Genomic DNA, 23,883 nt, shown 5'->3' on the forward strand with positions numbered 1-23,883 from the left:
CTATGCTATATGTACATATGCATGCACTTCGGGTGCATCATTTTCAAAATCCAATTTTTGAAAACTGTTTATTTTTTGGGGGTAATGTAAAACAGATTTGAAACGCTATTCAACTGTATCATGCACTTTGGGTGTATGATTTTATTTTTAGGGGTAATGCAAAACAGATTTGAAATGCTATTCAACTGTTTGGGTAAACAGTTTGCGTTATGTTTCGGGTTTAGTTAAACTATAAAGCGGTTCAGATAATGGATGGATGACTATCTACTAAAATAGCATAAAAACATGATAAAATTACAAAAAATATATATATTGTGTTTTTTAATACTAAAATCTATTTGAAAGGCTTGGTTGAACATTAGATACTGCTAGTGAATTATAAATTAAGTGTTGAGTAATGATTTAAAATGCTATTCAACTGTTTGGGTAAACAGTTTGTGTTATGTTTCGGGTGTAATTAAACTATAAAGCGGTTCAGATAATGGATGGATGCTATCTGCTAAAATAGCATAAAAACATGATAAAATTACAAAAATATATTTTGTTTTTTAATACTTAAATCTATTTGAAAGGCTTGGTTGAACACTAGATAGTGCTAGTGAATTATAAATTAGGTGTTGAGTAATGACCCTTTAAAAAAGGAAAATTACAAATCAAAAATTAATTCGGTCATCACTAGAGGCCACCACAAAAACGACAGCAGAAGAACTCTTTATGAAAACACTTTTACAGTAACTTCTACCTTTTAGTTCTAGTGAAACATACGTACCCTTTGCTTTTAGAAATAAATCCCAGAGACTGTGCTGCACGATGAATGAAGGCTCGCTCATTGGAGAAAAGCGAAGAAGGAAACTCCATTTCTGTTGATTCAGGGGAGATACGTTTTGAACTATCAATCCTTGCTGCTCACAATGGGTGCCTATAATTACACTTGTTTTATGTAAACATCACATACCTTTCTGGTCACTGTAACAAAACCTCTCCAGTGCCAAATTAATTGAAATTTTGACTTCTTCATTGATGTGAATGTCTTTGAAGCGACTTGTGGTAGAGGATTTTTTTGCTTTTTGGCTCTTTGCAGAGTTTTTCGAAGTTAGACGGAAATAGGACATGGTTCACTGTAACACACACAAAAAAATTACTCAGCTCACAAAGGATTTTTCATTTTTATCATTCTGCTGTTTTGATTGTACAGTGCATTATAAGAACATTTTAGATAGCTAGAGAGAGAGAGAGAGAGAGAGATACTTTATTGATCTTGGGGAATTCATTTTTGTAAATTTTGTCATACCACATGTTAATGTGATACCATAGCAACGGGATGAAAAATTAAATAAACACTTAAAAGTGTAGTTACATATGAAATTAAGTAATCAAGACAAGAATGACTTAATTTGTGAGGAGAAAGCGCTATCTACAAAAGAAGAATCAAAACTGTGCTGCTGCCTGAGATGGCATATTATTGACCATACATTAGGGTCCATAAACAAATCTGTATTGTACAAATTTATAACCTGCAAGTGCTCACCTGGGTAATGAGTGGGAACCTTGACAAGAACAGGTTTGGTACAGAGGCAAAGAGGGAGAAAGAGAGAGACAGAAAGAAAGGCAGAAAGAGAGGCAGCGAAAGAGATAGAAAAAGAAAAAAGAGACAGGGAGAGATAATTAGTAACCGAATTCATGCTAATACGATCTTAGAATATCGATGTTAATTGAAAATAAGACTGACATTACCGTCAGCGCTGAATTATTGTATTGTTGCACTGAACTGAGTGTTTTTACAATTAGTAAGACATTCTAGTGAGAGGCTTGAACTGAGGATTTCTCAACATTTAAATATATTTTAAAATTTCACGCACCCCTGAAGTGCTTCCAACTTCTGGCCCTCGTGACGACAGACAATACCCTCATGAATCGTGTTTAATGCATCATAAACAATTGTTTCATTTCATTGTACATGTCTTCCCTCCAATACACGTAAATTAGCTAATCAGAAAAGCTAAAACGTCCACGTTGGGAAAGTAGTTCTCCGCCATACGCTGCAAAAATAAATATTTACCAACGACAGTGTTTTATATGAATGACAGTATTAGCTGTTTACCCACAAATATAGAGTACATTAGTCAAGATAAAGCGTTCGAAGACTGAATTTATAAATAACATTAAATTAGATCGTACCACATTTATGATTGCGTTGATCACTTTGAAAAGGAAACCTACTTTTCTTCTTCTTCCTCGTCTTACTTGATTTGATTGGCAGTTGGCAACCAGCGTTTAGGCACATTACCGCCACCTACAGATATAGTAAAACCTAAAACAGACACCTTTTTTTATTCAAACATTTATTCAAACACAAACACATTGCGTATAATCACATCCCTTAGCACATATCAACAACTACAGACAGACAAAAACAAAATAAAGCATACACGATACCAGAAAAAAAATAAAAAGACATTACAGGGTAACTCCATCTTATATCCAGAGAGTACACATCCGTTTTACAGCATTCTTGGTGTTAGTAAGTTTTAACAAAATGTTGTAGGATTTCAGATCATTCTATCAAGGAAGAATTTTTAAAGTGTTTTAAAGAAACGGCATCTGTGTATATATTGTTTGGCCAACAAAATAATGTTGTTAATAAAAAAAATCTGATTTACCATTATGAAAAAAAGTCATATTTAACATCAGAGATACTAAGAGTAACAAATAGTAGCCCTTTTGAACAAGCCCATTGTTGAAAGTCAAGCCAAAACCTTTGAAGCTACAGACTCACACCAAAAGAAAAGATGGTCTAAATCTTCAATTTCACTTTCACAAAAAACACGGTTCCCTACATCCATTTTAAAGTTCGTCTTCAAAAATGTTTTGGTTGGGTAAATATCATTGATCATTTCAAATTGAAGTTCCTTTGATTTTGCTGGGACCAGAAATTGCCAATACTTGCATCTAATCACTTTATATCTCCTCAGCTAAAGTCTTTCAAAATTAAACCACGTTTCAAAGAACCTGAAAAACAGTTTTCTTAAAAACAGCCTCGAATAAACTTGTTACATTTGTAATCACAAAAATCAATGCTATTAACAAAAAGTAGCCTTAGAGTTGAAGCTATTTTTGAATAAATTTAATCTTGTTTAACGATGTTTATCAGGGATAATGGGAATTTGTTTGTACTTATTTTGGGTACAAGAAATTTTAAATTCATCACAAAAATCAGCATGTTGAAAAATTCCTCCCTGGTCATCCATAAAGTCAGATATAGCCCACACTCCTCTAGAGAACCATTCAAAAATAAAAACTGATTTTCTATTAATCAAAATATACCTATTGTTCCAAATCGGTGTGTTTTGAGGAGTAAAATTATGTTTGAAAATAAGTCTAATAAAGAACTTGTTGATGAAAGTCTGATAGTTTAAAAGGAAGTTTTTGTGGCTCATAATCACATTTTAAAAGGAATTTGATTCAACGTATTTTTTTAAAGACAAGATTGGGTATGAGAAACCATATTGATTGTGGATTTTTTAGGAATTGTTTCAACAAATTAGTTTTCAACAAACCATTCTTATGAATGATTTCCAAATCTCAAAATCTAAAATAATAAAAATAATTACCATATTTGCCGGTGTATTGGTCGACCTTTTTCGATCCAAAATCGACCGAAAAAAATCGACCTCGACTTATACACCGAGTCATAAAATTTAACTTCGTATTCATCGCTTCAAATGTGATGATAACCAAGGCCGTTTCTCATGCATCTCATTGTGCGTTGCACTTAGAAAATTTGAACCGGGCGGCGTGCGCGAGTGCGCGGCCCGCTGGAAGTCCAATGAGGCGCCGCGATCTCCTGCGCGGTGCTTATAAAGTGCCGATCCGCTCGGCTTGGAGCTATTTCCGACCTCCCGTTGGTGCCGGGCGGCGTGCGCGAGCTCGCCGGCCGCGATCTCCTGCGCGGTGCTTATAAAGTGCCGATCCGCTCGGCTTGGAGCTATTTCCGACCTCCCGTTGGTGCCGGGTGGCGTGCGCGAGCTCGCCGGCCGCGATCTCCTGCGCGGTGCTTATAAAGTGCCGATCCGCTCGGCTTGGAGCTATTTCCGACCTCCCGTTGGTGCCGGGCGGCGTGCGCGAGCTCGCCGGCCGCGATCTCCTCCGCGGTGCTTATAAAGTGCCGATCCGCTCGGCTTGGAGCTATTTCCGACCTCCTGTTGGTGCCGGGCGGCGTGCGCGAGCTCGCCGGCCGCGATCTCCTGCGCGGTGCTTATAAAGTGCCGATCCGCTCGGCTTGGAGCTATTTCCGACCTCCTGTTGGTGCCGGGCGGCGTGCGCGAGCTCGCCGGCCGCGATCTCCTGCGCGGTGCTTATAAAGTGCCGATCCGCTCGGCTTGGAGCTATTTCCGACCTCCCGTTGGTGCCGGGCGGCGTGCGCGAGCTCGCCGGGCGCGATCTCCTCCGCGGTGCTTATAAACAGCCGCATGCGCACGGCCTCCCGGAATTTGAACACATTTCGTCAATAAATTTCGCATATTGAATTTTGAAGTTTAATATAATGCAACAATTGAGCTCGACTTATACAAAGGATATATCATAAAATCGTAAATTTCCGTCGAATTTTAGGGGGTCGACTTATACACCGAGTCGACCTGTACACCGGCAAATACGGTAAGTGTTTCTCAAATAAAAGCATTTTCAACAGAGTCAAAGGCTTTGTAAAAATATAGGAAGAGAATAAAGCCATCCTCTTCCACGAAATTGCCGGAGTCTATTAAATCCAAAATAAGCCTGAATAATGAATAACTCTTCCTTTTATAAAGCCTGACTGTGTCTCACTAATGATATCTGTTATTCCCTCTTTGAGTCTGTTCACAATTGATCCGGGGAAAAAATTGTAGTCTGTATTCAACAATGTGATGGGCCTCAAATTAGCTAACAGTCTCTTATCTTTTCCAGGCTTTGTAATCAAAGTAATTACCCCTTGCTTCATTGTTGTCACTAATTATTTTCTATCAATACATTCATGTAAAGCTTCAAATAAAATTTCCTCAAGTTATCTCAAAAGTGTTTGTAAATGTTTACGGTGAGCCCATCTGATCCTGGAGATTTGTTTAACGACATTTTTCCGAGACTTGCATCCAGTTCCTCGATTTTAGGTTTTGAATCACAGACCTCCATCCATCCATTTTCTATACTGCTTGTCCCCACGGGGGTCGCGGGCATGCTGGAGCCTATCCCAGCAGTCATCGGGCAGTAGGCGGGGGACACTGAACTGGTTGCCAGCCAATCGTAGGGCACACAGAGACGAACATTCGCACTCACACTCACACCTAAGGACAATTTGGAGTGTTCAATCGACCTACCAAGCATGTTTTTGGGATGTGGGAGGAAACCGAAGTGCCCGGAGAAAACGCACGCAGGCACGGGGAGAACATGCAAGCTCGACACAGGGAGGAGCGGAGTAAAAAAAAAAAAAAAAAAATGCATTGCCGGCTTTTTTTCTAAATTGAAAAAATAGGCAGAAATCTTTTCACCGGATTCGATCCACTTTTCCCTCTATCTCACAAAAGCTCACTGTGGTTTATTCAGATAGAAATGGTCACAATTACTTTGTACTGCCATAATTCTAATTTTATCTTCTGAAGTTAAATTAATCTTGCTAGAAACAGAATGTAAATCTTGCAATAGTTATTTTCTTCTTTGTTTTTAAGTGTTAAAATCTTACTGAATTGTATACTTGTTTCTTTAATCCTGAATTTTAGAAATTCTCTTTTATTAATAGGACCAATAATTGTGTTATCATGTTCTATTTCAGTAATCACATTTTTTATCTTGTTACAGTACTCTTCATTTTCTAACAATTTGGCATTAATTTTCAAATAGCCTCTCGGATATATTTTCTTGATAGCAGGTTCTAAAGCTAACATAATAAGACAGTGATCTGATAAGTGCTTTGGAAATTGAAACTTTTGTAGTTTGAGATATTATATATTATACATTTGTGGCGACCGTGGCTCAGGCAGGAGAGCGAGTCGACTAACCGGAGGGTTGACGGTTCGACCCTAGCTCTGTCACAGTCACATGTCATTGTGTCCTTGGGCAAGACACTTCACACACCTTGCCTCCAGGTCGTCATGGTAAATGAGAAAATGTTCTCAATTGACCTACCTGGTAAAACATTGAATTAAAATAAAACAAAATTTAAAATATTGCCAGTGCCCAACCAGTAATCAATTCTGGATTTACATTCAGTTTTAACCATGATAATTCTCTTATTTCTGAGTTATTTTCTCTCCATATATCTCTAAGATTATTAATCATAAAATTATTAAATTACCAAATTATATTGGGGTTTCCCAGCTCTCTCGGGCCTAAAACAGACACTTGCCTGCAGCTATCTGCGCGCGACCACACCCACACTTCTGCATATGACGCAAGCTTTTGTCCACTCCAACAAGATTCACCTAGGGCTGTTTTCTGATGAGGACCCACGAGGACCTCTGAGCTGCCTTCCTCTGCCTGCATGGGTTGCCAATGTCTTCTGACTAAATCTGCCCACCTCACAGGACTTCTCATTGTCCAACATGTCATTTTTACAGAATTAAAAAAAAAATAGGCCTATAAGGTGATCAAATATGTATGTCTGCTCAGTCACAGTCCTTTATCAGAATCAGCTTTATTGACCAAGTTTGTGCATGCCAAACAGGGAATTCGACTCCGGTTGATCTCAGCCTCTGTACAACATTTAAGTGACTGACAACATTCAGGTAACTAACAACATTTAAGTGGCGAGAGCAGGATGTTATTGCACAGTGATGTCTCTGAGTCTCTATGAGTCGTGTGAGTTCATCAGACCGACAGCTCTGGCCATTATAAAGTACAATTTAAAAATAAAAATCCCAAAACGAAAGGATAGGAAAACTTATTTTATTTATAATATTTTACATTTTGTGAAGTCAGGTCAGTCAAATCACTCAAAATCCACCGTAGTTAACATACCACTATCTGTACAATAAACACGGTATCAAACTTTCAAACAGACCCTATATTTCACATTCAAATAGTCATTTCATGTGAATGTACAACAGATCTTTTGGAAAATAACACAAAAACATGACGACTTAGTTTTAGCGTAAAAGCAATGAAATTAATGTGTCTTAAATACAAGAGGCATCATTTTAGAAAGTTAAACCTAACGATCCTTGGGGTTTATTGTGGCAATCTTTTTCTTCTTTAATCCAACACAAACTGTGACAGAAGAAGTCTAACAAATTGGTATCCATTGGTTGGCAGCAAAGACCAGTCATACATTTCCTTTCAAACGAGTACACAGTAAAGAGTACATTTCAGTCAAATTATAAAATGTGGTGCTTAGTGGTTACAATTATTAAAAATATATTTTACTAAAAATATCAACAAAGTGTAAAATGTCACGTGGCTATGAAATTTAAAATAAAACAATGTAACTTGTCTTGGAAATTAGAAAAAATACCAGGTAAGTTAAAGATTGGGTGAGCGACCTAGGATCATTTACCGTTACTTGACTGACTAAAAATATTGTGTTCATAAAAACATTTTTATTGTTAATTCATTTCAATAATGGTAACCACACATACATGATTCGATACAACTTTCAAAATAAGACCAACTACACATTGTTTCACAAAAATAATACATCACATTCCATATATATATATATATATATATATATATATATATTTTATTTTTTTTTTGTAAAATTTTAGTTATTTGATAGTAATCAATTTAAACAGCTTTTTTTCCTTCAGGATTCAAAAGAAAATTGCAACTAATTAGAGGCATATATACGAAATTGGTTTTTAGAAATGAGTAAAATACAAATAGCTGAACAATAATTACTTGGCCGATCATCCACACCAATGTACTCAAATGTCAAACAAATGTCAGAAGTTCACACTGAGGAAGGTTGCTAGATGAAAACTGTCCTTACACTGTGTTGTCATGTAAAACTGACATGAAACAAATATCAGGTGTACATTTCTTAACAACCTTCAGAAGTCAAAACATCTCATGATGGCATCTTTGTCAAATTTAAAACTGAGGAATGTTTTGGATGACAGAAGGTACTCCAAGTCTTTTTGATGGGCAGTCTGTTGACCATTAAAAGAACTGCATGAAATCCCACCTGTAAAAAGAGACATTCAGCTACAGTACACACCAATACTACATAGAAGACAGACTCACACCCGAGGAAGCTTCATTGCGTGCCAACTCCTGACACGCACGCACGCGCTTTTGTGCTGTACACAAATGAATAGTAATTTGTTCACTCGTTCGATTGGGCACTTACGAAGGTTACAAACTGAAAGCATGTTGGAAAGTCAGTTGACACATCTTAAGAGAATGCACGCGTGTGCGCACACAAGCACGCACTTTTGTGCTGTACACAAATTAATAGTTTGTTCACTCGTTTGATTGGGCACTTACGAAGGTTACAAACTGAAAGCATGTTGGAAAGTCAGTTGACACATCTTAAGAGAATGCACGCGTGCGCGCACACACGCACGCGCTTTAGTGCTGTACACAAATGAATAGTTTGTTCACTCGTTCGATTGGGCACTTATGAAGGTTACAAACTTAAAGCATGTTGGAAAGTCAGTTGACACATCTTAAGAGAATGTTTGGAGTCCGTGCACATGAAATCATACCTGATGTTCTTTTCAATCGTCTATGAACTAGCCTGCAAATCTTCCCCATTGAATTGATGAAATCAAACAAATGCGCATGTTGATCACAGAGCTCGAACCCCCCCTCTATTGTTAGTTCAAATGCTAACAATGCAACAAGTTGCAAAGCTGCACAAAACATTTTCAAATGATGGCTGGGGGGGGGGGCTGAAAGTCATTAATAAAAAAGAAACAACACATGTTTAGGGCAGACAACCGTTGGCATATATAACAATAAAGCTTTTTCTGCCATGTTGAACATGCCATGTTGGGTCCTGCGACGGACTCTTTGTTCAAGCCTCGATTAAAAAATGACATGTGGCTTGCACCATAGTAGCTGCATGTCTGACGATTCTAACAACTCAATCCGCGTCACAATTGCTATAGAATTAATTGAGCAATTATGACTGGAGCCAAGCAAACATTCTAGCTGTTGTGGAGCATTAGCTATAGTCACTTCTTCGTCGTCTTTGCCCTTCTTCGTCGTCTTTTTTTAGGCAGAGTAGACATATCAAGTGCATTGCTGCACTCCACTGGTAAAATGACTATCTTAGCTAATGGTCTCGGCAAGATGTCCATACAACCACACAACATACCTTTCTCAAATATGTCTTGGAGTCTTCTGGAAATGACCCGTTTATCTTCCTTCTGTATGAATAGTAAATGAAACGACATTTCAGTCAAACCTCTCTATACGATTGCTTAAACATTAGAATTTTTTAAAATACGATGTGAAATTTGATCAAATGTTTTGACTCAACATCCGAAGTAATTCCCAACATATGTCATCGCGGTTAGCCCGCTAGACGGCGGCATGTCGGGATGACGACAGCGTCACGTTATCATATCCCAAGAAGGCTAACGCAAATGGTAGTAGTGGTGAAAAAAGGAAGGTGGTGATGATTTCCTTACAATTAAAAGAAATCATATAAAAACATGAGCGTAGAGTGTGTGTCAGTGATTCTGCGAAACAACATGGCCAGAACATGTCAACAATTTCGACGATCAAGCGACGACGATTAAGCAGAAGGAAGCTCTCAAAGCTGTCAAGCCATCCAAGGGGATCACCATCATCTCTAAATGTCAGAGCCCTACCCTGGAACGTCTTTCTTAAAAATATCTGCAGAGCGGTCGAGTGAACAAAGTGTGGCAAAGAAAAGAAAGCCTGGACTGAGTGGAAGTGAAGAGGGTGAAGATGAAAGTTAAAATGTAAACGTAAAAAAAAAAAAAAAAAAAAAAAAAAAATATACACACACACACACACACACACGCACACACACACACACACACACACACACACGTATATATATATATATATATATATATATATATATATATATATATATATATATATATATATATATATATATATATATAAAAACTTTTCCTCACCCCCCGTGGGTGGCCTCTTTTTCCCTTCAAGCTCGGGTCCTCTACCAGAGGCCTGGGAGCTTGAGGGTTCTACGCAGTATCTTTGCTGTTCCTAGTACTGCACTTTTCTGGACTGAGATGTCAGATGTTTTTCCTGGGATCTGTTTCAGCCACTCCTCCAGTTTGGGGGTTACTGTCCAATGACCACAGGTACCACTGAAGTCTTAACTCTCCAGGTCTTCTCCAGCTCTTCTCTGAGCCCTTGATATTTCTCAAGTTTCTCATGTTCCTTTTTCCTAATGTTACCATCATTTGGGATGGCTATGTCAACCACAACGGCTTTCCTCTGCTCTTTGTCCACCACCACAATGTCCGGTTGGTTCGCCATTACCATGTCTGTCTGGATCTGGAAGTCCCAGAGGATCTTGGCTTGGTCATTCTCTACCACCTTTGGAGGTGTTTCCCACTTGGATCTTGGGACTTCCAGTCCATACTCTGCACAGATGTTCCTGTACACTATTCCAGCTACTTGGTTATGGGGCTCCATGTATGCTTTACCTGCCAGCATCTTACACCCTGCAGTTATGTGCTGGATTGTCTCAGGACCTTCTTTGCACAATCTACACCTGGGGTCTTGTCTGGTGTGGTAGATTTGGGCCTCTATTGCTCTGGTGCTCAAGGCCTGTTCTTGTGCAGCCAGGATCAGTGCCTCTGTGCTGTCCTTCAGACCAGCTCTTTCTAGCCATTGGTAGGATTTCTGGATATCAGCTACTTCAGCTATGTTTCGGTGGTACATCCCATGTAGGGGCTTGTCCTCCCATGATGGTCCCTCCAGCACCTCATCTTCCTTTGATGCCCATTGTCTGAGACATTCACTGAGCACGTCATCCGTTGGGGCCTTATCCCTGATGTACTTATGGATCTTGGATGTTTCATCTTGGATCGTGGCTCTCACGCTCGCTAGTCCTCGGCCTCCTTCTTTACGGCTAGTGTACAGTCTCAGGGTGCTGGACTTGGGATGGAACCCTCCATGCATGGTTAGGAGCTTCCGTGTCTTGATATCTGTGGTCTGTATATCTTCCTTTGGCCACCGTACGATTCCTGCAGGGTACCTGATTACTGGTAGGGCGTAGCTGTTAATGGCTAGGGACTTGTTCTTGCCATTGAGCTGACTTCTTAGGACTTGCCTTACTCGATGGAGGTATTTGGCTGTGGCTGCTTTCCTTGTTTCCTCGTCAAGGTTGCCATTTGCCTGTGGAATTCCAAGGTATTTGTAGCTGTCCTCAATGTCTGCTATTGTTCCTTCTGGGAGTGAGACCCCCTCTGTGTGGATTACCTTTCCTCTTTTAGTCACCATGCGGCCACATTTCTCAAGTCCGAATGACATTCCGATGTCAGAGCTGTAGATCCTGGTAGTGTGGATCAGGGAGTCAATGTCCCGCTCGTTCTTAGCGTACAGCTTTATGTCATCCATGTAGAGGAGGTGGCTGATGGTGGCCCCATTCCTGAGTTGGTATCCATAGCCCGTCTTGTTGATTATTTGGCTGAGGGGGTTCAGTCCTATACAGAACAGCATTGGGGACAGAGCGTCTCCTTGGTATATACCACATTTGATGGTCACGTGTGCAAGTGGCTTGCCATTGGCTTCAAGTGTGGTTTTCCACTGTTTCATCGAGTTGGCGATGAAGGTTCTCAGAGTCCCATTGATGTTGTACAGCCTCAAGCATTCAGTGATCCAAGTATGTGGCATTGAGTCATATGCTTTCTTGTAATCAATCCAGGCAGTGCTCAGGTTGGTACGTCTAGTTCTGCAGTCTTGGGTGACTGTTCTATCCACCAGGAGTTGATGTTTTGCTCCTCTGGTATTTTTACCAATCCCTTTCTGAGCAGTGCTCATGTATTGATCCATGTGCCTGCTGATCTTATCTGATATTATGCCCGACATCAGCTTCCATGTTGTGGAGAGGCAGGTGATTGGCCGGTAGTTGGATGGGACTGTACCCTTTGATGGATCCTTCTGGATCAGGATCGTACGCCCTTGGGTTAGCCATTCAGGGTGAGTCCCATCCCTTAGCAGCTGGTTCATTTGTGCTGCCAGGCGCTCATGGAGAGTTGTAAGTTTCTTGAGCCAGTAGCTGTGGATCATGTCAGGGCCTGGTGCTGTCCAGTTTTTCATTCCTGAGACTCTTCTCTGGATGTCTGCCACTGTGATGGTTACTGGGTTCTGTTCAGGGAGCTTGCTGTGGTCCTTTCTCAGAGCCCCCAGCCACTGTGCATCCTTCTTATGTGATGCCTCCCGCTCCCATATATCCTTCCAGTACTGTTCAGTTTCCAGCCTTGGTGGGTCTGCTCTGCTATTGTTCCCCTGCCACTGAGCGTACACTTTTGCTGGTTGTGTTGTGAACAACCTGTTTATTCGTCTGGCTTCATTCTCTCTTGTGTACCTCTTTAGGCGGCTGGCCAAGGCTTGGAGTCTTTGGCAGTTTCGAGTGCTTCAGGTATGGGCATATGGCTGTATTTTTTGGGAACTTTTTCATTGCACCTTTCTGGGCCTCTGTCATTTGGCTCACTTCTCTCCGTGCTATCTTGATTTTGGCCTCCAGCCTTCTCTTCCATGGTGGGCACTGTTGTGGTCGCATATGGTCATTCTTCTTGTAGCCAAGCATTTCTAGGATCACTGCTGCTGAGGTGTATATCAGCTCATTGGTTTCAGTGATGGTAGCCGTAGGAATTGTTGTCAATGCTGCATTCACATCTTCTAGGAGACTTTCTGAGGGTACTTCACTTAGCCTCTGCAGTGTGTATCTAGGTTCCCGAGCATTCATTCTCACCGTGATCTTGTTCTTCAGGTCAGTTGCTGCCTCGTTCAGCTTGATTGTGCTTATTGGGGTTTCGTACCCAACCTCTGGGCTTTTACATGGATTTAACTCGTCTCTGACCTGGTGCTCTGGTTGGCCTTCGCTATGGCATTTGTGTTGTATCTCATCAATCTCGAGGTGTGATAGCAGGTGCCGTTTATGGATATTGGAACATTGAGCTACTAGTTGTTTGGCCGATAGTGTTGACTGTGGGTATTGAAGTTGCCATTGTTCCCGCATTCTCCGCATGTAACCCCTCTTGCTCGGGTTGCTAGAGTAGTAGCATTCCAACAGATCCTTATTCTCGCATCTCGCCCATTTGTGTCTTGTTCCAGTAGCCCATTTTTCATCAGGGTGCTCTGGTTCCCCAGCACCTGACGCAGACCTTGTTTGTCCGGGCGACGTCTGAGCCGGCATGTCTTTCGTTTCTTGTACTCTCATTATCTCTGAGGTAGGCGGTATCGTTAAGGGTCTTGCCTAAGGACCCACACTGACTGTTGGTAAGGTAATCGCTCATTGCTCATATTGTGCCCCTGCCGGGAATCGAACCCGGGTCTTCCGTTTGTAAGTCATGTCACTTACTGATTGAGCTAGTCAGCCGTATATATAAAAAAAGCTAAGTCAGCCTCACAGTTTGGAGGGTGCGGGTTCAATTCCACCTCCCCTGTGTCGAGTTTGCATGTTCTCCCCGTGCCTGAGTGGGGTTTCTCCGGGCACTCCGGTTTCCTCTCACATTCCAAAAACATACTTGGTAGGCCGACTGAGCACTCCAAATTGCCCTGAGGTGTGAGTGTGGATGGTTGTTTGTCTCGGTGTGCCCTGCGATTGGCTGGCAACCAGTTCAGGGTGTCCCCTGCCTACTGCCCGATGACTGCTGGGATAGGCTCCAGCACGCCCGTGACCCCCGTGAAAACGGATGGATAGTTTTAAATTAACATTATGTAAGTTGGATATAAAAAAAAAAGAAAAACTGAAAAAATATATGAAGTGTAAAAAAAAAACAAGCTAAGTTAGTTTGAAGTTCACATACTGTAAGTTACAGAACGTATGTATCTCTAAGGTACAGTGACAATACAACACCCTTTTTTAATTGATTATTTCTTTGTAATTTATTTCTTTTTACATCTCTCTCTCATATAATTATAATTTGTTTGATTGCCATGTGTAATTAATTATCTGCAGTATTTATTAAAGAGTTAATTTTGGGTTTTTTTGGGCTGTGGAACGAATTAAACAAATTACAGTGTCTTTATTATATTTATGTCTTTATATTTATTAGTTTGAAGGCGAAGGCCTTCACACTTACGTTATTCTACTTTTTTATTCTCCTCACTTTTTTTGTCCTTCTACATCCACATAATTCAACTGATTCACTCCATTCCACTTTTGACGTATTCCAAATATTCACGAGATGAGCGCTCCCATTTTTTTCGTTCCGAAGATTTTCGGTTTTTGCAAAATTCGCAAATTTCCGACAAATTTTTCCCCATTCATTCTTAATGGCACATTCAAAATTTCACATTTACATCGTTCCAGTTTGAAATTCACATCATTCAGCACATTCGGGACGATTCTCGACATTCCCAAAATTGTCAAATTAAAAAATTTCACATTTTCACATTTAAAATTTCCGCAAAATTTCAAAAATTTCAATTTTCACCTCTAAGTTCTACATTCTTCAACCAATTCAACCCATTCCAACTTTCAACTGTTCATCGTTTGCCTACCTTTCCCACAACTTCCCATTTACCAAAAATTCCAAAATTTCAAATTTGAAAAATTCTCTTAAATTTCATTTTTCCCTTCTAATTTCTACATTTTTCCACCGATTCAACCCGTTCCAACTTTCAACAGTTCATCTTTTGCCTACCTATTCCACAACTTCCCACTTACCAAAAATTCAAAATGTTCAATTTTGAAAATTACGCAAAATTTCACAAAATGTCATTTTTTTCTCCTCTAATTTCTACATTTTTCAATCGATTCAACCCATTCCAACTTTCAACTGTTCATCTTTTGCCTACCTATTCCACAACTTCCCAAAAATTCAAAATTTTAAAATTTGAAATTCACGCCAAATTCTCCAAAATTTTGTTTTTCCCTTCTAATTTCTACATTTTTTCCACAGATTCAACCCGTTCCAACTTTCAACTGTTCATCTTTTGCCTACCTATTCCACAATTTCCCATTTACCAAAAATTTGAAATTCACCACAAATTCTCCAAAATTTCATTTTACACTTCTATTTTCTACATTTCTTAAGTAATGCAACTCGTTTTAACATCATTCGGCAGCATTCCCCAAGAAGTTATTCAAAATTCAATTCCAAAATTTCAAATTCTAAATTCACGCAAATTCTCCAAAATTAGTTTTTTCCCTTCTAATTTCTACATTTTTCAACCAATTCAACCCATTCTAACTTTAGTCACTTTGTTCACCTTATGCTTACCATATTCGCCCCCTTCATCCCCACTTCCACTATGCTTAGCAAATTCACCCCTTCACCCTCACTTCAACAGTGTGGCTGCCATCTTGGGATTGACCCAGAAGTGCCCCAAAATGAACCGGAAGTGCCCCAAAACAAACAGGAAGGGCCCCAAAATGAACAGGAAGTGACCCAATATGACCAGGAAGTGAACCAGAAGTGCCCCAATTTTAACCGGAAGTGAACTGGAAGTGACCCAAATCAAACCGGAAGTGACCCAAATAAACCAGAAGTTACCTTTTTAAACAGGAAGTGACCCAAAATAAACCGGAAGTGACCTCAGCTAAACCGGAAGTGCACTAAATTAAACCGGAAGTGCCCCAAATAAACTGGAAGTGACCTTATTTCAACAAGAAGTGCCCTAAATGAAACCAGAAGTGACTTAAATTTTTGTCCGATTCAACCTGTTTCAACTTTTCAACTCCAAAGGTAACCTCTTGAACTTGTAGTTTTTGTTTTTTTCCAAATTTCAAAAATTTCTGGCGCAATTTTTTTTAAAATTCCCATTCATTCTCTTTGAGGCATTCAACATTTGCTTTAAAGGGCTAGAGACACCGATATATGTATAAATCGGTTTTAGTTAGCTTATGGGCTTATAAATATAAATTGACGCTCGAAACAACGAAAAGGAAGCTGTTGCTCTGAAAAATTTAATTTAAATTTGCCGCACAGACGAGTTTGACTGCACCGAGCCGCCAGCCGGAAGTGACGTCTCAAGTTGTACGCGTTTAGCTTCAGTGAATGTAAACAAAAAGAGAAGAGGGGCCAGCGCGGAGACGTCGGGCCAGGTTTGCGGCCAACCCAGCTCGCCTAGCCGTGCCTTCCATTATCCTGGCGTATGTTCGTTCGCGGGACGACAAGATGGGTTGCGTTCGCCTGATAGGATCCACGAACCAGACAGTGCGTGCCTGCTGTGTGCTCGTGTTCACAGTGGCCTAGTTGACTGTCATCTTTCCGGACTCTGCTGTGCATCGGGAGCGGCTAGCGTGCTATCACTCTTATTGTTCACCTTCTTGTTTTATTTTTCCTGTGTTGTTTACTTGTATGTGCGTTGTGAACTCTGTCTTATCTGTCCGGACTCTGCTGTGCATCGGGAGCGGCTAGCGTGCTATCACTCTTATTGTTCATCTTCTTGTTTTAATTTTCCTGTGTTGTTTACTTGTATGTGCGTTGTGAACTCTGTCTTGTCACCCTGGGATAGTGAGAAACGTAATTTTGATCTCTTTGTGTGTCTTGACATGCGGAGGAATTGACAATAAAGGAGACTTTGAGACTTTGACTTTGAAAAGTATGTCCAAGCGTGACGGGAGGGGCACAATTCAGAAAACGTGCTCAGCTTGGCGAAAAAATGTGATTTAAGAAATAAAATTTAAAATGCGCCTAAAACCTAAACCAAACGCTGCAGATGTTCATTTCTCCATGCGCAGTGGTCAACTCGGCACTCTACTCTTTTTACTATGCCAACCTAACCACAGTGACGGGAGAGGCACAATTCAGAAAACGTGCTCAGCTCGTCGAGAAAATGCGATTTAAGCAATAAAATTAAAAATGCTTATAAAACCTAAACCAAACGTTGCAGGTGGTCATGTCTTCATGTGCCAAGATCAACTCGGCACTCTAAAGCCCCCAAGAGCACTTTTTACTATGCCAACCTAACCAGAGTGACGGGAGGGGCACAATTCAGAAAATGAGCTCAGCTCAGCTCAAGTGAACTGCTAGATTCATCATATTCTGCGTCAAAAGAGGTTTCCGAATCGGATAAAATGATCCTAATATTGCCGCTAGAAACGGAGCTGTCGCTATCATCTGCCATGTTGTTTGGGTTTGTTGACATCCAGATGTACAACTTGTGACGTCACAGTAATGGCGCCGCCAGTTTGGCTTCGTGCGGGACCCGATCGATAAACTGGCATTTCATTTCAGCTTTATTCTTAGTAATCGGTGTCCATTTTTAATTTCCAATGCGGCAAATGTGTTCACTTTATACATTCTATCAAATTCTGTTCTAATTGAAAAAAAAAAAAGGGATGTCCCTAGCCCTTTAAATGGTGGCGCGGCGTACTTATGGATTTTTACGGCCTCCGGCCTCCAGGGGGGCGCTCTAGCAGGAAGCAAGAGCGAGACAGACGAATAAGAAATAATGCGCCGAAGAAGACGTGCTAGTTTGTGTTTACAACATTTCGCGCGTCACGCAGAACGCGATCAAGACAGACATTACTGAAAGGAAAAAGGGATGTCTCTCGCCCTTTAACTTCTAAATTTCTTTACCAATTCAACCCTTTCCAACTTTCACTGTTCATCTTTTTCCTACCTATTCCACAACTTTTCACTTACCAAAATTTTCAATTTTGAAATTTACGCCAAATTCTCAAAAATTTCATTTTTCAACTCTAATTTCTACATTTTTCATTCGATTCAACTTGTTCCAACTTCTAACTGTTCATCATTTTCCTACCTATTCCACAACTTCCCACTTACCAAAAATTTGATATTCACCACAAATTCTTCAAAGTTTAATTTTACACTTCTATTTTCCACATTTCTCAAGTAATTCAACTCGTTTGAACATCATTTGGCAGCATTCCCCAAGAAGTTATTCAAAGTCTTCGCCTTCACACGCAATTTCTCCAGAAATTGCATTTTCTAGTTTATATTAATATTTGATCCAACATACGACTATTTCAACATACAAAGTAGGTCCCGGAATGAATTAAATTCGGATGTAGAAGCTTGACTAGTTATTAGCAAATAAAAAGTGCAATCAAGATCCAATCAGAGTTAAACAATACATTTTATAAGAAATTGTACAGACGGATAATATTTTGACCTGCTGGCTGCTGAATCCATTTTCATTTAGTCCTTTCTTCAGATAAGATGACTCCTGGGATTTCTTCCCATCGCCTTTTAAGTGTTGGCTCTACACAGAAGGAATAATGTTATGAAGCAAACACATAGCCAATTAAGTCAAATGATTTGGCCATACCACTCGTGTGATTGCCACTGAACTTTGATGTGAGGGCGGCAACCCAATTTCACCGAGGGTTAATAGTATGTTATTTGAAGTCAACGGCAGTCATTGTTAATGGTGTACAAATCAAATACACTAATTAGGATTTTTTTTTTTTTTTATAAATATACAAACAGATGAATAACCTTAGAAATTTAAATAGTAGTGTCAAGGTCACTTGTCTTTGCACACCTGGTTCAGCTCATATTGGCTCAGCTCCTTCTGCTGCTTGTATTTGGTATACCCATCTCCAGAAAATACTTCAATAGCAGTGATGCGCCGGGATTTGGATCTAAGACAAACAGAGAACGTCAATAACACAATATTGGAAAATACTGATGTATAGATAGAAGTACAGTATATTCCATCGGGTTGATAGTCTACTGATGGTGGCAAAGAAAGTAGAGCATTAATCTATTCCTTCTGCTGACACAGACATTTTATCGAATATAAGATAATGATCAACTGCAAAAAGGTTTCAGTTGAGACTGATGAGCTGCATTTACCGTGTATTGTCTGAGGTTTTGCCCGGAGTGGTGCCATTGCTTGCAAAGTCGTCATCACTTTCTGGAGGCTCACCTTTCAGCCTGCTAATCCAGTCTTTTAGCGGCCTGCACCAGGGGAGCAGAAATAAATAATCAGTGGTTCACGTCACATAAAAAAATTAAAACAGCTCTCGGGGTAGCTAGAACCAATTGACAAGTCGCAATGCTCTGAAATAACATTGCAGAATTGAAAGCCATTATGTCATAGGTGATACTGCATGACTCCTCCTTGTGACCTTTTTCAGACACTCAAAAAACATGTCACACTTACTATGTCAAACGTAACATCCAAATAAAATAACTTTGCAGGCAGCAACTTCAAATTCAATTGCACAGTAGAGTAACAACCACTCTTTTCTCCACACATACACTACCTTATGAATGGAATGGCCATGAAAAACCTATTGGGGGCAAGTCCAAGTTTAGACTTTGGGGTCATGTCGTTCCTGTGACATGGTAGCTTTTCAATCGGGAACCACTCGATATTCTAAAATAGAAACCAAGATAATCTATTATTACATAATCATACATTTTAAAAAAAGGAATTCTAAATAGAAAAAATAAAAAAATAAAAAGATTTCATACCCTGATTTCTTTTCTCGTTTTGGGATAAAACTTTGTATCCTTGGATACTCCTGGTATGATATAGAGCCGCACAAGCTGGTCAGTGATTTTCTGCTCTATGTACATATCTTTGTCAATACAATTCTTAATGTCAAAGCCTGTTTCTTCTAACACCTGTGGAGAGACATATAGCACATACGGTAAGCCATGAAGACATTTTCTTTTGCCTTCAGTTATTCAGTGGTCGCTTCACAACTCACTTCACGAACGGCACAATCATGAGGCGCTTCATCCTCATTCACTTTCCCTTTGGGAAAGCCCCAGCCTGACTTTGCAAGGTAGCCCTGAACAAGCAATACCTGGGGGGAAAAGTAATGTTTTTATTAGTCATTTATTAGCACAACAAAAACAACTGAAGTGAAATTAATATTAATTTCTAATATTGCTGAATGAGTAACTGCGAATAAAACTCACTCTCTCTAATAACTCATCAAGAATGATTGCGCCATAAGTAGGGACACCCATCTTGTACTCTTTCCACTGTTCGAGGACTTTCTGCACATCTTCTCCATGGGGCAAAAGGAATGGGCAGTGTTGGAAAAGTTTGTTGCTGTCAAGAAAAACTTGTGTTCTTGAAACCAACATTCAGATATTACAAATGCGTGTTTGACTTCACTGTATCCCATTGCACATCATCCAATTGTTGATGAGGCCCATAAGTGTTATGGAGAGTGTGGGTCAAGAGCATGCAGTGCGCTGTAGTCGATTTAATTAATCTAGGAATAACGGTATTTTTTTCCTTTGCTCCAGTGACCAACTGCATGGTTAAAAATTTTGACTGAAAATTGACCAAGAATTTTTGGGGTTGACCACAACCCCAGACCACACATGAATAAGCAGCACAATGTAAACTGATTTAAAGTGATAAAATATGTTAATTTGTCATTATAGTAATGTCATGAGTGTTATACCTCGCATTACAAAAACAGTTTTATTTAGCAAACAATGGCATTTCAATAAATTTCAAGATTGAGTGCGTGGCAAACTGGCAATGTGTCAAGAAGTGAGGAGAAAATCCCACTGGCAATGTTACTTGAGGAGAAAGGATATCAGCTTTGGCAAAGTCTCTTATCCCACAGTGAGGAGCGGCCGGAGTGTTCGGGATGCAGAAGTCCAGGTAAAACCAGTGTGCCAACTCAATCTGGAAGCACACCCGGATAGCGTTGTCCCTTTCCTCACTGGGAATGTGTAGAATGAATCGACTATACAAACAGGATGAGGAGGAGTATTTAGGGTTATTAGAGTAAAGGGAATATAATAAATTTGCATGCCATATTTTTAAAGCTACTTTTATTTGTTAGTTTCATGTTAGTCATGTATCATTTTCTTTCCATTCAATGTTGGGCTATCATATGAACACCAAATAAAATTATTTGTGGTTGAAATGTAATGGGGGAAAGGTTCAAGGGATATGAATGATTTTCACTCCACTGTATATGCTACTCATTATCTTGCGTTATAACATAATTAGTATTCCATCCATCCATTTTCTGAACCGCTTAGTCCCCACGGGGGTCGCGGGCGTGCTGGAGCCTATCCCAGCCGTCATCGGGCAGTAGGCTAGGAATGAGGGAACCTGAGTTTCTTTGCATCGAGGTTTATGCAAAGAGCTCACGTAATTATATCGTTGCTTTTTGGTGAAATAAATGAGTGTTCCGTCTGTACGACTGGTCTTTGAATGCACCCCGATTCAATGGCAGAACGCGGATGAATTTAAAGACATCAAATGAGAATAATCCGTTATAAAAATTAAAATTGACTGACGCAAACGTGAATTCTTCATGTTTTTATTGAAAACAACATAGAGGATATGTTCCCCCCCTGTAACTTGGGCTAGGAATGAGGGAACCTGTTCAAATTTGCCACACTACCTGAATGGCAGAACGCGGATGAATTTAAAGACATCAAATGAGAATAATCCGTTATAAAAATTAAAATTGACTGACGCAAACGTGAATTCTTCATGTTTTTATTGAAAACAACATAGTGGATATGTTCCACCCCCCCCTGTCACTTGGGCTAGGAATGAGGGAACCTGAGTTTCTTTGCATCGAGGTTTATGCAAAGAGCTCACGTAATTATATCGTTGCTTTTTGGTGAAATAAATGAGTGTTCCGTCTGTACGACTGGTCTTTGAATGCACCCCGCTTCAATGGCAGAACGCGGATGAATTTAAAGACATCAAATGAGAATAATCCGTTATAAAAATTAAAATTGACTGACGCAAACGTGAATTCTTCATGTTTTTATTGAAAACAACATAGTGCTGACGCCGTACGACGCCGTACGGCATCGGTTTTTCGCTTTCTAAACAAGGCGTGCGCGCTCCCGCGGCAGGGGGAACAAAACCTCACGGGGGAACCAAATCGAGCACAACACCGGAAAGAAAACAAGACCTACAGAAGCAGCGACGACGTTATTCTTGGTGAATTTCATTCAATTGTGTATATGGAGCCTCAATTGTGTATGAATCCAGGTTACTACAACAGTAATCGCGTTACACTGTGCAAGCAGGGACAGGTATTCATCTTCTGGCGCAAAAGAGACCCAATAAATAAATAAAATCCTATCGATATTTTTGCACTATTGTCAAGCGCAGCGTCTGACTAGCACTAACATCGTCAGTAAATGCACTGAATATAGATCAGAAAGCCGAAGTTCGATTTTACGATATAAAAACAACAACATATCTTTAAAAAGTGTTGGAAACGGGGCTCTATAAAGAAAGCGGAATAGTGTAGACCTGCAAATATTATGTTTATAAAAATGGTTAACAAACAACATTAAGCATCTGATTACCTGCAGAGGTCGTCCAGTATGCCAGAGGGGATCTCTAATCTTTTTGTTTCCATGTTGGGCGAAAACATTGAGGCTCTAATGAAAAACGAACTCGAACAAAAGCCATAGGCGGGCCAAACTACATCCACGAGTCTCCACTTACATCCTTATTACCGAAGGAGCCCAAAACCGACTCCACAGTCGATAAAAACTTGTAAATATTGGCTTAGAACCTCTCAGGCGAGCGACAACTAAGCTACGAAAAAAGGAAGTTATCCATCCAATCAGGAGCTATCTTGAGTTATTTCATGGAATATGATTGGTTTGTTCTGATGCCCGTTAAAATGCTATAGCGTCATATATAAAGTTTGTAAGACGTTTGTGAAGCGAAATCAAGTTTATGAGAGTGATAAACTCATTCTTTCATTTATTCATCATCCGAACAGTTAAAACTCACGAGGGTCGCGGGCGTGTTGGAGAGCCAAAACATTTTCCCAATCTGAAAAAATATTATTTAATTTTTATGTATATGCTAGTTATTTTGTCAATGAATGATTACTATTTTGTTTCAGACCACAATACAATTTGTACTTTGGGGATACTGCCTTTAGAGATAATCTGATATACACGTCAACTCCACTAACAGGCTTCTGTATTCGGATCTAAAATAGATACTCAGCTATTTCTTGTTTGATACCTGCACATTAATGTGTACATTATTCCGGCTTTAAAATCAGAGAAAGCAGGCACGACATTTGTTTTTAACCGGGTTTGTCCTACCTCCATCCATCCATTTTAGTCCCCACGGGGTCGCGGGCGTGCTGGAGCCTATCCCAGCCGTCATCGGGCAGTAGGCGGGGGACATCCTGAACTGGTTGCCAGCCAATCGCAGGGCACACAGAGACAGACAACCAATCGCACTCACACTCACACCTAGGGACAATTTGGAGTCTTCAATCTGCCTACCAAGCATGTTTTTGGAATGTGGGAGGAAACCGGAGTGCCCGGAGAAAACCCACGCGGGCCCGGGGAGAACATGCAAACTCCACACAGGGAGGGCCGGAGGTGGAATCGAACCCGCACCCTCCTAACTGTGAGGCGGACGTGCTACCCGAGCCGCCTGGGTTTGTCCTACCTTTATTTGGCAAAACAGAAAGGAAAAAGAAAAGAAATGGGCGTGGCTGTACAAAGCGGAGTGCTTGCAAGTGAAATTTTTGCGGTAATGACCTGAACGTTGACGTTAGTGGGAAGAATTCAATTACACAAAAGGGCCATTGGACATGTTAAATGAAACCCATCCATACACAGAAGCTCTATGTACAATATCAAAACACAATTTTCTTGATTAATTAAACCGATTAGTAGGCTGGCTGTACCTTCAGAATACTGTATAACCAAATCCTACGCTGCTCCAACCCATTTCTCAGAATTTTAGCTATGAACGAGTCTATCGTATACGGAGAGGAGGTTTTCACAACACAAAAATAATGAGAAAAATAAAAATGTAGTATTTATTAACGGT

The 23,883-nt window shown here is 40.2% G+C and overlaps 2 protein-coding genes across 11 annotated transcripts in view; both read right to left on the minus strand.

Annotated features, from left to right (window-relative positions):
* Window positions 1-2,300, minus strand: part of ythdc2 (YTH domain containing 2) — a 49,654-nt gene extending 47,354 nt beyond the window's left edge. For 2 of the 7 annotated variants that reach the window (XR_007485418.1, XM_049738437.1), the window contains exons 1-4: window positions 2,179-2,289; window positions 1,529-1,547; window positions 956-1,118; window positions 770-860 (exon numbers count right to left, since the gene is read on the minus strand). Coding sequence is in view for 5 of the 7 variants with exons in the window: in XM_049738437.1 (XP_049594394.1) it covers window positions 770-860; window positions 956-1,112 (248 nt within the window). In the remaining 2 variants the exon portion in view is untranslated. Of the gene's footprint in view, window positions 1-769; window positions 861-955; window positions 1,119-1,528; window positions 1,553-2,178 lie in introns of those variants that run through there. The other 5 variants (XM_049738440.1, XM_049738439.2, XM_049738438.1 and 2 more) reach the window with 5 other exon arrangements.
* Window positions 2,301-6,901: 4,601 nt separating this feature from the next.
* Window positions 6,902-23,279, minus strand: dcp2 (decapping mRNA 2). Of its 4 annotated transcripts, none has more exons than XM_049738559.2 (11): window positions 23,142-23,279; window positions 20,634-20,785; window positions 19,998-20,125; window positions 19,784-19,882; window positions 19,545-19,697; window positions 19,334-19,446; window positions 18,921-19,025; window positions 18,607-18,706; window positions 18,235-18,324; window positions 9,290-9,341; window positions 6,902-8,152 (listed from the first exon to the last, which is right to left on the minus strand). In XM_049738559.2, the coding sequence occupies exons 1-11, from the start codon at window positions 23,153-23,155 to the stop codon at window positions 8,019-8,021; spliced, it is 1,140 nt and encodes a 379-aa protein (XP_049594516.1). In that variant the 5' UTR covers window positions 23,156-23,279; the 3' UTR covers window positions 6,902-8,018. The 4 variants fall into 4 exon arrangements, with proteins under 4 accessions (XP_049594516.1, XP_049594515.1, XP_049594518.1 ...); XM_049738558.2 differs by lacking the exon at window positions 23,142-23,279 and adding an exon at window positions 22,383-22,639; XM_049738561.2 differs by lacking the exons at window positions 18,235-18,324; window positions 23,142-23,279 and adding an exon at window positions 22,383-22,639.
* Window positions 23,280-23,883: the final 604 nt, after the last annotated feature.

This window comes from Syngnathus scovelli, chromosome 13 (genome assembly GCF_024217435.2).
Source record: "Syngnathus scovelli strain Florida chromosome 13, RoL_Ssco_1.2, whole genome shotgun sequence".
NCBI lineage: Eukaryota > Metazoa > Chordata > Actinopteri > Syngnathiformes > Syngnathidae > Syngnathus > Syngnathus scovelli.

Excerpts from the sequence above, each read along its gene's own strand:
- dcp2 (XM_049738558.2), bottom strand. The coding sequence starts at position 22,450 with ATGTTTTCGCCCAACATGGAAACAAAAAGATTAGAGATCCCCTCTGGC. Across the intron at positions 20,786-22,382 it reads ATACTGGACGACCTCTGCAG|TCGATTCATTCTACACATTC; the intron begins GTAATCAGATGC and ends CTGTTTGTATAG. Across the intron at positions 9,342-18,234 it reads ATGGATTCAGCAGCCAGCAG|AAGGAAGATAAACGGGTCAT; the intron begins GTCAAAATATTA and ends CTATTCATACAG.